Source organism: Larus michahellis, chromosome 2 (genome assembly GCF_964199755.1).
Source record: "Larus michahellis chromosome 2, bLarMic1.1, whole genome shotgun sequence".
NCBI lineage: Eukaryota > Metazoa > Chordata > Aves > Charadriiformes > Laridae > Larus > Larus michahellis.
Genome location: NC_133897.1, coordinates 47,267,059 through 47,279,386, shown reverse-complemented (window position 1 = coordinate 47,279,386; position 12,328 = coordinate 47,267,059). Strand labels below are relative to the sequence as shown.

The window sequence follows — 12,328 nt, the reverse complement described above, 5'->3', positions numbered from 1 at the left end:
ACAACAACTTAATTAAAAGAGCTCCACATTCAGGCATAAAACATGAGACTAAGCCTCCAACCAGGCTAGATAAGGGCTTGACAAAGTAGAGCCAGTCTAGAGAGAATAAAGTTGTTTTACAGTACAGCTGATGGTAACAGAAGCTATTCCTTCTTTTTCACTGAATTGCAAACGATACCTAATGTTACCCTTACTCAAGAAATACACATTGTCAGCCACAGACTTTGCTAACCAACACTGACAAACTTTCCTTCCTTTTTTAGATCAGTTTCTTTTTTAAAACCTACGTTTCTTCTGCGCCCAGGCTTCAAACAGCAGTGGAAGAAAAGGCTGCACTAAAATTATTGAATATAAAGTGATTTATGCTATAAATCCAGCAGGCTGACAAACACAGGGATCACCAACTCTCCAACCTCCCTACAGACTCCTTGAGGGTTGGATTTGCTTTGTTCTGACCAGGAACAAACTGGAAAGACAGGAGAGATCGGGCAAGAGAGGCAAAAGACAGAAGAGTTCAGCCAAAGAGCAGCACTGCCACTTCTCATAACATACTACCATTTTTATTATAGTGTCTGCTTCTGGCACCATGCAATTGTAACCAAAGCACTTCTGTTTAAAACAAAAATATTTACTTTGTATCCCTCATCAAGGCACTTTTACATCTTTTTCTCTCCCCACCCCCCTAATCTCATGGATCTTGAGTGCCTATTTCATCATTTTTTATGATCAGGATTGACTGTCTCAGTGGATCCTCTTTTCCCAACACCAAGGGTCAGAAAGGGGAGGGATGCATTAGATCTGCCATCCTAAAGTGTGATTCATTTTGCCATCTAGAAGTTGCAGCAGCTCTTAAGGAAGTCAGATGAAGTCTTCCCATTGACAGCAGCCTTTTACCACGTCCATTTCCAACCTGGGAAAGTTACTTTCCAGTGTTGCCATTTTACCCAATACTTTCCTTTTCAAGGATGCATTGTGGTTACCTCTTCATCTGCTGGACTTTGAAAAACTTGATGGTTGTGGCAGGAGAAAAAAATAGGAAGACTTAGAACTCATACCGAAAGCAGCTACTGGTTTCCTGTGTACCTTTTTTCTCTCCAAGCTCATTCTCTCCTCCCTACTGGGCAGAAAGTGAAAGGCGAGACTTGAAATCACCCAGGAAACCAACAGGAGGGTTGGGAATGGTATACTTGTCTTTCAAATTGCAGTGACGACATTCAGGAACCATGTTTTTCTTCATCAGAGCTAGCATCTCTCATTAACAGAGGATCTGCGCTGCAGCAAGATGTCTTGTTACTTCAGTACTGAACCATGATATGGGAAACAATTTCTTCAGTTCCTTTTTCACAGTAATTTAAATTTGAAGTAGGGAAAAATATTAGTCTCTATGTCTTGTGACAAACGGGATAATGTCCTTTCTTCCTCTTCTTACCCATCTTGCATAATTGAATGGTTACAATTTTTAGGACAGGGATTGTCTCTTACTCTCTGTGTCTACAGCACTCAGAACAACGCTGTCCCATTCACGGGTCTCCAGATGTTGCCACAACAAGCATGCAGTGAACATTTTTCAAGGGATTTCTTCAGAAGAATCCTCTTTGGAAGATGCCACACCTTAAACTTGACATTTGGGCTCCATTCACCCTGGTTTCAGACACTCTTCTGTAGTTCTGTACAATCTACCTTTTCAGCACTTTATATTCCTTTCCACCTCCTGTAATATTCAACACATCCACCATAAAAATCAATAGCAATAAAAACTTAGTTAAAGTAAGAATATGCAATGTGAAAGGCTCCATGAAATGTCAAATCAAGCCACAAAAGCAAGCGTCACATGTTTTACTCATATTTATGACTCATACTTTACTCTTATTTATGACCGTAGTCAACAGGAACATATTTCCAACTCTCTACAAGAGTACATGAAACAAAACCGTACCATCACAGTAACAGACAGTTATACTACTGCTATCTGTGCTGAAAAACCATTTGAGTGTCACGGCAGCAAAGTCCGGCATTGCACATCTGCAGCTTTTTTTGTTTAGTATTTAAAAACAAATCATGCCACCGTTGCAGCTAGTTTTACTTGCAGGCTTTTTGAGCATGCCAGGCACATTCTAGCTCCTCTCTCTAAATTTCTGAAAGCTGTTTTTTTTTTAAAGGATATTAATCTTTGGATTTTTACTGTAGTACTACGAAATGCTGCCTGACGTTGCATTTCCTGCCAAACGATAGCCTAGCCTGGCACACAAGCAAACCATGTTGCTCCTAGCATTGACAAAGCAGTCTTGCTCCTTCAATTCATCAGTCATTCACAAAAGCCCTTTATATTACCGAAGTACTAGTACAACTTAAGACCTGTTATAACGACAAAATCATTCTGTCTCACTGATCTACTATTGGTGACAAAAAGCTCCCATAAGAAGTTGTTTATATGAATGAAGTATAAACTGTGCATTATGGAATCAAGGTAAAAGCTCTCAGTACCAGTTGACAAGCTTACCCTGTCTTCAGTGGGCTTTTGAGAACAACTGTGCCCTACTTTAAGAGATAAACGTGGCTCATGTTGTAGAGTCTGTTTGTAGTATTTTCCTTTAAGGTTCAGTTTTGTTTAGTTTGAGTAAAAGAGCAGGCTAATATTTTGTACAGAGGAAGACTTCTTTCAGTATTTCTGAAATACCTTCTGGCTTTGTATCAGCTTGATTGTTTCAGTTTACTTCAAAGTGGGTTCTTCCCTCTTCTGAGTTTCATTTTTATTTCTGCATATTAAGCTTCCAATAAGTGACCCACATTCATCCAGACAAGAAGTGACAAACATGATGTTCCCTGAGGCCAGGTCCTAAAGGACATTACAGAGCATCCCCTTACGCTGAATGTGAAATGCGTGTTTTAGGTACCTCAGCCAGCTGGTCACTGCTAAGTCTAAGTAGTTGTACAACATTTCAGGTTTCAGAACTTTCTGAAGGTAATTCAGAAAAAACGGTGGTAATGGTTTTGCGGGTTCTTCAAAGTATTTTATATTCATATTAAATTTGCTTTATTAATAAAACAAACAGAACAAAAAATTTGTTTTATTTGTGCAGAAAACAACTGTCCCTTCCCTCCATCCCCTTCCATCCTGCTTTTGAATACTCTGGTTTTAGAGTCACAGCAAGAGGTCTGGTACATTTAAAAGAAAAAGGCTTCTATTAGATGATAAAAATTCCAACTAAATGTCATCTGTCACACAAAAGCTTGAAGCCAAAATCGGAAAAAAGCCAACAACAAAAAAATGCGCGTCAGAATCCCCAGATTGCACATGCACAACAATCCCATACGCATGAAAATATTATTACCCCATTCTCTGCTATTCAAAATCTACTACAGAAAACCAAGGGTTCAGAGAAGCCAACTAAAAAATACTAAGTGGAGCCTAGACAGTAGGCAGGCTGTGATTTGTCTGCTGACTTTTCCCTACAAATATCGTCAGTTATTCCCATTCTAATTTCTCTGGATACTACAGGCATTGGAAACCTGAGCTGGAGTTGACAGAGCACATCTATCTTAAACAAGGATAAAACAGCACAGACACCCCAGCGAGGGAACTCTGAAAAAACACTGAAGTGACGGTGAAGTATAAAGCTTCTTACAAGTCAAGGGAGAAGAACAAATCTGGATTTATATTTTCAGTCACACAGATGTCTTTCCAAATCTTTCACGTCAGGTATTCTACAAGCATGCATTGGGTACACCTGTATCTCTGGCAAAGACCTTCAAAAACGACTCAGTTTTCCAAGGATGAGATCTAAGACTTGCCGGAAAAGGGGGTAAATTTTCCCAGCCCACAATCATTTAAGTAGAGGTACACAAAATCACTAGTCATTTGGAAAAAAATCATACACTCTTTTCCTTGTGTCCTTGTCTTCCCTGATTTCACAGCAGCAGTATTTTCTCCTGCTAGAAAACACAATGAATGGTGCATGTCAGCCTGGGAAGTGGGAGAGAAAAAAGTTCTCTAATGGAACATCTTACCTGGCTAATATCTTTTATCTTTGCAAGAAATGCCTCTGTGTGCCTCCCCACAGCACAGGCTCACCACCTGCCTTTGTCCTAATAAATGAACTCACATTACAAATACAGAGTGCAAACACACTCATATCCTGAACCTACTGCACCCAAGGGCCAGATGTTTTTGCAGAACGTATAACTAGTAAATGTTTGCTCCCAAATGTTTGAAATGGCTCACAATCCTTCCTAATAGTAACAGGCATAACCAGGGAAAAATTAATCATAGCTACACTATGGGAGGTAAAAATTCATGAACAAAGACTTACCTATTTTCATTAACTGTATCTTCATACTATCTTTCCAATACAAAATGCTGCTTCCCAGATTGTCTTACATGTATTACTAATATTGCACACAATTGGATGTCACACTTCTGCTTGCCTAGTAACATTAGTCTAGTTTTGGAAGCTACGGGCCTTCATTCACAAAATTTCACCTTTTAGATGAACAACTCCTTTAATTGCATGTCATCCCTGGCCTGTGAAACTCAGGAAACATTTTTTTCCCCCAGAAGCTTGAACATAATCTTACCTTCTTTCCTTCACATACTGATGCTCAACACTGACATGCTCCCCAAATAACATATATCTTTGAAATAACTCCTGCAGTGAAACACTTCCTAACTGGTAATTTGTATCTTTCAATATATTCAGATGTGTAAACTGTACAACAAATCAAGAAAAAAAAAGAACATCAGTTAGGCCTATAAATGACCTTTCAGATTTCATATACCAGTCTCCTCCTATAACACCCAAGCCTGTATGTTTTACAGTTGGCTGTTGATGCTTATACATGCTACAGTTGCAGGTCCTGTTTTTATAGTGCTTTGTTACATAGAAATGATACACAATCAACCATGGGGATAGTGTTGTATTAACTGCTTAAATAGTATGCCTTTGGAACCCAAGGAACCTTCAGGTACCTGAAAGATGCACAGAAATAGCCTTTTAGCTATGAAATGAACCACATAAAACCTGCTGTGATATCACTACTTTAAAGTTCAAGTGGATTTTTCTCAGTAGCCTATATTCCTAAGGAAAGAATGATTACCCATGCGTACAGTACATGCACAATACATGTGTGGATTTCTGTCTCGTCTTAGCCTGTTGTCAACACATTGAACAATATCAACCAGATTTGACAGAACAGTAAAGGACACGAGATGTCAGAAGGCTCAAAACCATTATATTTCTGTAAATTTGATGAAAACAGCCAACAAACAGACCTTACTGATGTCCTCACTGATGCACTGCCCCATTAACATGATCCTTTAATATAAGCTGTCTAATTCCAGTAGGAGACATCAGAGAATCCCACACTGTAAAGTGACATTTAGGATTCCCTAACCACAGGAAAAGCTTTAACCAGAGTTCGTTCTTTATTAAACATAAGAGAATATAGTCACAGTGTACCAAACCATTAAAAAAAAATTAAAAAATAAATAAATTGGGTTTTCTTAATAATTTGCTTCTATTCTAAATATTGCTCAGAACAAAGTGATAGCATGAAGTAACTTACTACTTATGCTTGCCAGATAGGGCAGCTAGTTCAGGTTAAGGGAAACAAAAGGAAAGTCTTCTACAGACAACTGAGTCGGTCTCAGCAGCCTCCATTAAAACAAAGAATAATCAAGATGTTTATTACAATCACGGCATAGTAGCTTGTTTGTGCAAGGTGAGCATGATTCAGTGCATGTATATTTTTTCCAAGTCTTTTTGACATTATTTACCCTGGTTAACACATCTCCCCAAGGACAGTTCTTCAAGCAAGGATACTAGATAGGAGTATCCTTGGCATGTGCCACCTCTGGTGAGCTTACACAAGCTTGGAAAGGCTGAAGGGTTGCGGGGGGGAAATATACCCACTTTACTCAGCACTACAATAGCCACATGCATACCATCACTTATTGCATCTCACATGATGAGGCCAGGATTTCTTAAAGCTGACTCAACTTCCTCAAACTTTACCACAGTTACAAAAACTTGTAATGATTTAGAGTTTACAGAAGCAGAGGCATAGAGACCAAATAAAGCTTTCTGACCATTCACCTGAAAATAATCTCTGCTTTATGGCAACTATAGCTGAAGGCCTTTCTGTCAGGGGCGCTAACGCATGCTACTTTATTTTCCAGGTCTGACTGGAAATGAGACTGAATGAGAAACAAATAAATTAGAACTACTACTCTCCATTTAATGTGTTGCTACATAAAAAGTGACAGTAGTTCCTCAAGCAGAAACACACAGAAACACTGAAGCTACAGCCACAAAAAGGTGTGTTATTGTTCAGGCAATAGCTAGTTCAGTGTAAAAAGGAAGCCAATGGCTGTCTGCAGCTGTGTATTGGGTTGACTCAAACCTTCCAATTAATATTTTTAACAATTGCTGCATTTCATTTCCTTTCTGGGATGCTCACTTCAGTGCACATGCATTTGCATATGCTGACAATCATATGCCAAAGTGATGAGGAGCCATCCTTCAGCCTCATTTACATGATGTATACTCTAAAACGACCATACATTCAGTCTTATAAGTCACTTGGTGTTACAGGGTTCAAATCCCACTGAAAGTCAACAGAGCTCAGACTACATGCAGTCATTGCAGAACTGCTGTACTAAAGATGAACATTTGCTGAGGGAAGCCACAAAATTATGATTGCACAGATTATAATAACGCTATCATTGTTATATCCTTTTTAACATATTTTTTCATTTACTGTAAATACTACTAGATATTTATCGCTAGTATGGCAGAAAGTGCTAATGGGTTGCGCACCAGGGGTCAGCAGTGCATAAATCCCCAGGATGATACTCCCCATAAAAAAAGGAGATGTCATGTAATAACCCTCCTCAAAGAGTCATTAGGAGAATAGTGTGGTTTAATCTCTTTTTCCTCTGAGACCAAAGTTGGATGACACAATAAATCCAGCTTTGGGGCTCATGGTATCAGACCAAAAAAAGCTGTGGTGCCCTGATGCAAAGCGATGATCTGCTGCAAATTTATTTAGAAACGTATCAACTGAATAAGACCACTGGCCGCTCCAATTTGCTCAAAAAATTCTGACTGGTTAACTTTGTAGCATTAGGCTTTACGCTGGAAAAGTTACTACTTCTCTCCCTCCACGCACACACAGCCAGTGTTAAGTGCACTGGAAAAAAAAAGAAATCATTAAATCATTATCACACCTTACGGCTAGTTCGTCACAAATAGAGGCAAATACTCACCTCTGGTCCAAGTCAGATGTGTATGAGTGGGTCATCTACCAACACATAAGCCCAGTGGAATGACAGCCTGAGTCAATCAATCAATCACATACAAATATATATTGCAAGAGATGGAATCCCTACTCAGAATAGGGACACTCTGAAATAAAGCCACAAGTTGCTCAAGGCCTTGCCCAGTCCATTTACAGGTATTTCCAAGGATGGAGGTTCCACTATTTCATTGGAATTTCCCTTGTTGCACCTTGCCTACATTACACAAGATCAGCACAGCCCATTGCACAAGTCACCAATACTTCTGAGTTTCCTCTGCTGCAGAGCAGCTGTTCAAAATGCAGGTTTAAGATCCAGACATGTTTTTGAGATTATGTCATCCAAGAACAAAGAAGAGGTTCTGTAGTGCAAAGTGCCAGGGCTGTTAAAGGGAAAGAATGAAGTTCCTTCAAGCAGTCAAGTCTGTGGCTTGCTATGAGCCGTAGCATTAATACAGTGGCTTTTAGTGATAGGAACAGCAAAGACCAACAGCGTTCCTGAGAGTGTTGGAAAAGAATTAAGACCTCTGCCCAGGAAAGCAGCAGCTGACTACACTTGATATAAAAGAAAGTACTTCTGACTCACTGATTTCAGTTCCGAATGAGAAACTGACTTGCAAAACCTCAACTATTTCTGCTCATCAAATGAAGAACCTCTGAAATTAATTAGAAATGAAGACAACCTGATCCTCTAACAATTCTCTTTAAGCATGAAATCAGATAAATTAGGATCTTATTTAGAATATAAACATTTGTTTACATACCTAAATGCTGAGCACATTAAAAACAGAACCATTATTAAAATATCAAAGCCACTTACGTTATACCACTCACTGAGTCTGTTTCATTCCTGTATCAGAGAAATTATACTCAGAAGTCCTAGGAGTACTGAAAGCAGATGAAACACTGTAACTTTAACAGGGCACAAAACCCATAAGTGACAGGAAACACAGGATACTTATTTAAAAATTAGTTTTAATAAAAACAGAAATAACAATTATGATAATAACTAATGAAAACTATTGCTTAAAATGAACCATATTTAGTGTGCTTTACCTGATCCTCCAACAATACTGCACAGGATTTACTTTAGAAGCAGGAATATAGATACTCAACAGGTTGCCTGCATCACTAAACCATCTTAAATTTGAGTTAGAAATAGCATTCATATTTCATATCTGAGGATGAAAACCCACCAGAGGTACTGGATGCAGTCATTTCTGGTTTACCAGAAAGATGAGCATATACAAGGAAAAACTACATGCTAGCTTCCATTTCAAACAAGCAATGCTGTTGCTAATCAGCAAGAACTTATGTCTTACTGAAAGGCTTTTGAAATTTGCTTTGAAGAAAAACTCTTGGAACACGCAAGTCTTCTTTCCTATTCACAGTTTCTCGCTGCACATATTCATTGACCACTTGCTCATATCCCTCAGCCTTGAAAAGCTGAGACAAGAACTCTGGAAGAGAATTAAAAAAAAAGATTAAATATTATGTTTAAACTATTTTTAAAACACTAGTCAGCATTTATATAAGCATATGTTCTTATGTTTTACAGCATGAAAATCACACAGGCCTTCAGATTTCAAGCTGTTCTATGCAGGCGGATTGCTGAACAAAAATCAATACAGGTCTCCTTTAGAAATATCAATCTAAGCAAAACAGCTTGCAAAACTGCGGCTTAAGCTAGTCACTCAGTTTAGTTTCCAAAACTTGACACATGTCTTATTTTTATTGAGCCTTGTCATTCTCCTTGTGACTGACACCAGTGCATTTTCACTTTGTGCAGCTGACCTTCGCTAGCTGAATACATCACTTATTTCAAGTATTTCAAAGGTAATCCAGCCTTGTAGACACATCTCTGCTTGAGGAAGAATACCACCCTACACTACCAGACATTCACATGCCATTGCTCAACTGAAAAACGGATAAAACAGCCAAGTGCATATGGTGGTACCAAGCCTCCACTAAGTCAAACTGAAAGTATTTTCCATAAACAAAAGAATCCTACTCAAAAGCGTATCTCCCTTAGGGAAGGCAGAAGTACCTCACAAACAGGGTGACCTATGCAGCAGAGAAGGGTGCTCACGCTACTGACTTGTCATGTTAATTAAAAATCATCACTTTTCCTTTACTGCACCTTGTTTCGTTTACTCATGTGGTAATTTCACAATAAATTTACGCCATTCTAAACTTGTGCTACTTGATAGAAAACAAAGACATGCCATTTTTTCACTGCCCAGGGGGATCTGCGTGATGAAACGGCTGATCCTGTGGGTACAGGAACCCCAGCACTAGAAGAGGCGGGGCTGAGGAAGGAAGATGAGACCACCCACTTTGGTGGTAGGACAGGCTTACAGCAACCTAAGCCCATCGTGAAGCCACGTGCACTGGTTGTAGACATAGTGTGTTCATGTAAAATGGGGGACACATATCAATGTAATATAATATAAATAAACAGTACTTAATTGTGGACCTATTGAAATCTCATTGTTGAGGAAGTTTACTTATTTCATAACAGAAAATTAAAACCATGCATTCCTCCACAAATTTAATATTATTTCAAACAGTGTATGAATGGATATTTTTTTCCACAGAAGCAGCTCAGTGTTGTTATCTGAGGCCAGACATATTATAAGTAAGTATCATTCAAATCCTCCCATGCACCAATTACTCGGTGTACCAGTGTAGTGCTAAAAAAAAAAAGAAAAAATAGTATGGGTTGCAAACTGTGTGGAAATGATGGCAGTCATGTTTCTAGCAACAAAAGAATTCTCAAGCATTAAGCAATATTTATATGAAAATTAGTGAGATGAATGAGATCATAATGATTAAAAATGGGAGCAGAGGTGGTCCATGGGACAGTCACAGACCAGAACAAGGCAAAACAATTGCTAACATGAGAAATACAAGACAAATTCTCTCTTTTTCCCTTCCTTCCTTTTCCTCCTCCCTACCTCAGTTCTTCCCCCAAAGCAAACATGCATACTAGCAAGGAATTTCTCATTCAGAAACAATTCTAACACACAAGAAAAATGGGATTTAAAATTCCACAGCTAGGTCAGTCTCTTATTTTTTCCATTTAGCATCCATTCTCTTTCTAAGAGCTAATTGTTTAAACAGAACCAAAAATCACTGAATAAATAACAGCTCTAGAAATGCTTCAATGAAGCTGTAGCACAACCTGCATTATGTTAGATTTCATCATTGTCCTATAAAGAACAGAGGGAGCTCAGACAAGATTAATGTTTTTTATATATCAGAACCAATTAGGCAATACATTATGTCATAAAATATAACATTTACTTGGCTCCAAATCGGTCTCTTCAGTGGCTGTATTTTGCTTTAGACTAAGAACAAAGATCCCGACAGAACTAAACACACAACTCTTATTACACAATGCCCTATACTTGATAGGGAGAAGTAACGGGTTCACTAAAGTTTAGCATGAGAAATTGGGAGTTAGAGGACGAGCTATAATCCCAACTCATTGTGAGAGGCTAAGCAAATTCCTTCACATCTCTGTGCTTCAAATTCTCCACCAGTATACTGCAATAATTACCTTCCTTCCCTAAAACATTAAGAGCACTGAACAAAAAACTGTTTAAATACTGTATCACATGGAAATGTTTTTTGCAACATCTCTATTAAAAAACAGAAGACAGAGTGACCACAGCTACTCAGCGCTATGTCAGCAGGATTTGTACACAAGCTTCTCAGCACTGTAGTCATGGTTCTGCTTTAGAAGTCATTGACTTCTTCAGTAGATTTCACCTTGCACACGAGGAATAGCCTTGCAAAAAGAACGATGTCAAGAGAACTCCTTAGCTGCTTCATGAAGATGATGAATTCTGTTACTGAACGTTGGTCTTCTTCCCAAAAATAACAAATCTGAATGAAATTCAGCAAATTCAGAAGCTGCTGCTCTTGGCACATTATAGCACATAGAAGAACTCTGTAAACAAGAAAGCGCTCCAAAATGTCCTGCCAGTCTAAATACCTTCTTCCTAACAAAAAGGGTGGCAAATGAAGTACACCACGATTTAACAGTTCCTCTGTGTAAAACAAAACTTCCATGAACATGTTGGCAATTCCCTGAAGCAAGTTTAAACAGAAGATTCATGGAAAAGAAAGTGCTCTACAGTATGTCTTACCTTCAGTAAAAAAATACGATCTTGTCCCATCTTGTCTAACATAAAAGTTTTCTCCAAGTTTGCTGCCAGATTTAAACCTGAGCATTGCATGATCATACAGTCCATAGTCTCTGAACAAGACACACTTGCCTGGTTTTAATACCTGTCACATAATACATATATGCTTTAATAAGGTAAATGGATTTAGCCATATATATATATTTATTTGTATACATATACAGACACATACGCATATAACTAAGACAAGGTATCCTAACATATTCAATACAGAAGTGATATATATGTGTATTTAATTCATTCCCTGTGCAACAAAAAAGTTGTATATAAACCGGACTGTCCACTCTGAAAAATTCTTCCCCATGAACAGTGGACTACAAATAGTTTTAAGATACATGTTTGGGTGCTGATCAGCTAAATAAGCTTTTTGCAAAATTCTTCAAATACAGAGCAACTAAGAAAATATATAGTTTAACAATAAAAATTAAGTCCTAAGAGGGCATTTTCTTTGTTGGGTAGTATACAGTCTAGCACCTGATTTTGCTTAGTGATTAACCATGACATTTCTTTTTCTTAGAATACCATGACATTTCTTTTTTCATGTGAGAAAGAAAAATGTTGTGATATAATAAGAAATGAAAAAGGAATAATTTTAGGAAAATGGTTTGCGGGTTTGGGTTTGTTTGGGTTTTTTTTAATTGCTCTTTGAAAAGGAAATCAAGCCATAAAGAGTTTAAAATTTAGAAATACATTGTCATTGGTCATGCTGACTTTAGACATTTGATGCAGGCAACTTTCCTACCTCATCAAATACCAGCTGTATTTGTTAGAGGAGAAAAGGAGTACTTGCCACCTGCAAATTTGTGCACAAACCTACAAGCAAG

General features: G+C 38.1%; 1 protein-coding gene across 5 annotated transcripts in view; it reads right to left on the bottom strand.

Moving 5' to 3' along the window:
* Nucleotides 1-540: 540 nt before the first annotated feature.
* METTL6 (methyltransferase 6, tRNA N3-cytidine) overlaps nucleotides 541-12,328 on the bottom strand; it is an 18,313-nt gene continuing 6,525 nt past the window's right edge. For 3 of the 5 annotated variants that reach the window (XM_074575153.1, XM_074575151.1, XM_074575152.1), the window contains exons 5-7: nucleotides 11,448-11,589; nucleotides 8,616-8,753; nucleotides 541-1,711 (exon numbers count right to left, since the gene is read on the bottom strand). In XM_074575153.1, the coding sequence (XP_074431254.1) occupies nucleotides 1,677-1,711; nucleotides 8,616-8,753; nucleotides 11,448-11,589 (315 nt within the window). In that variant the 3' untranslated portion in view covers nucleotides 541-1,676. Of the gene's footprint in view, nucleotides 1,712-8,248; nucleotides 8,754-11,447; nucleotides 11,590-12,328 lie in introns of those variants that run through there. The other 2 variants (XM_074575154.1, XM_074575155.1) reach the window with 1 other exon arrangement.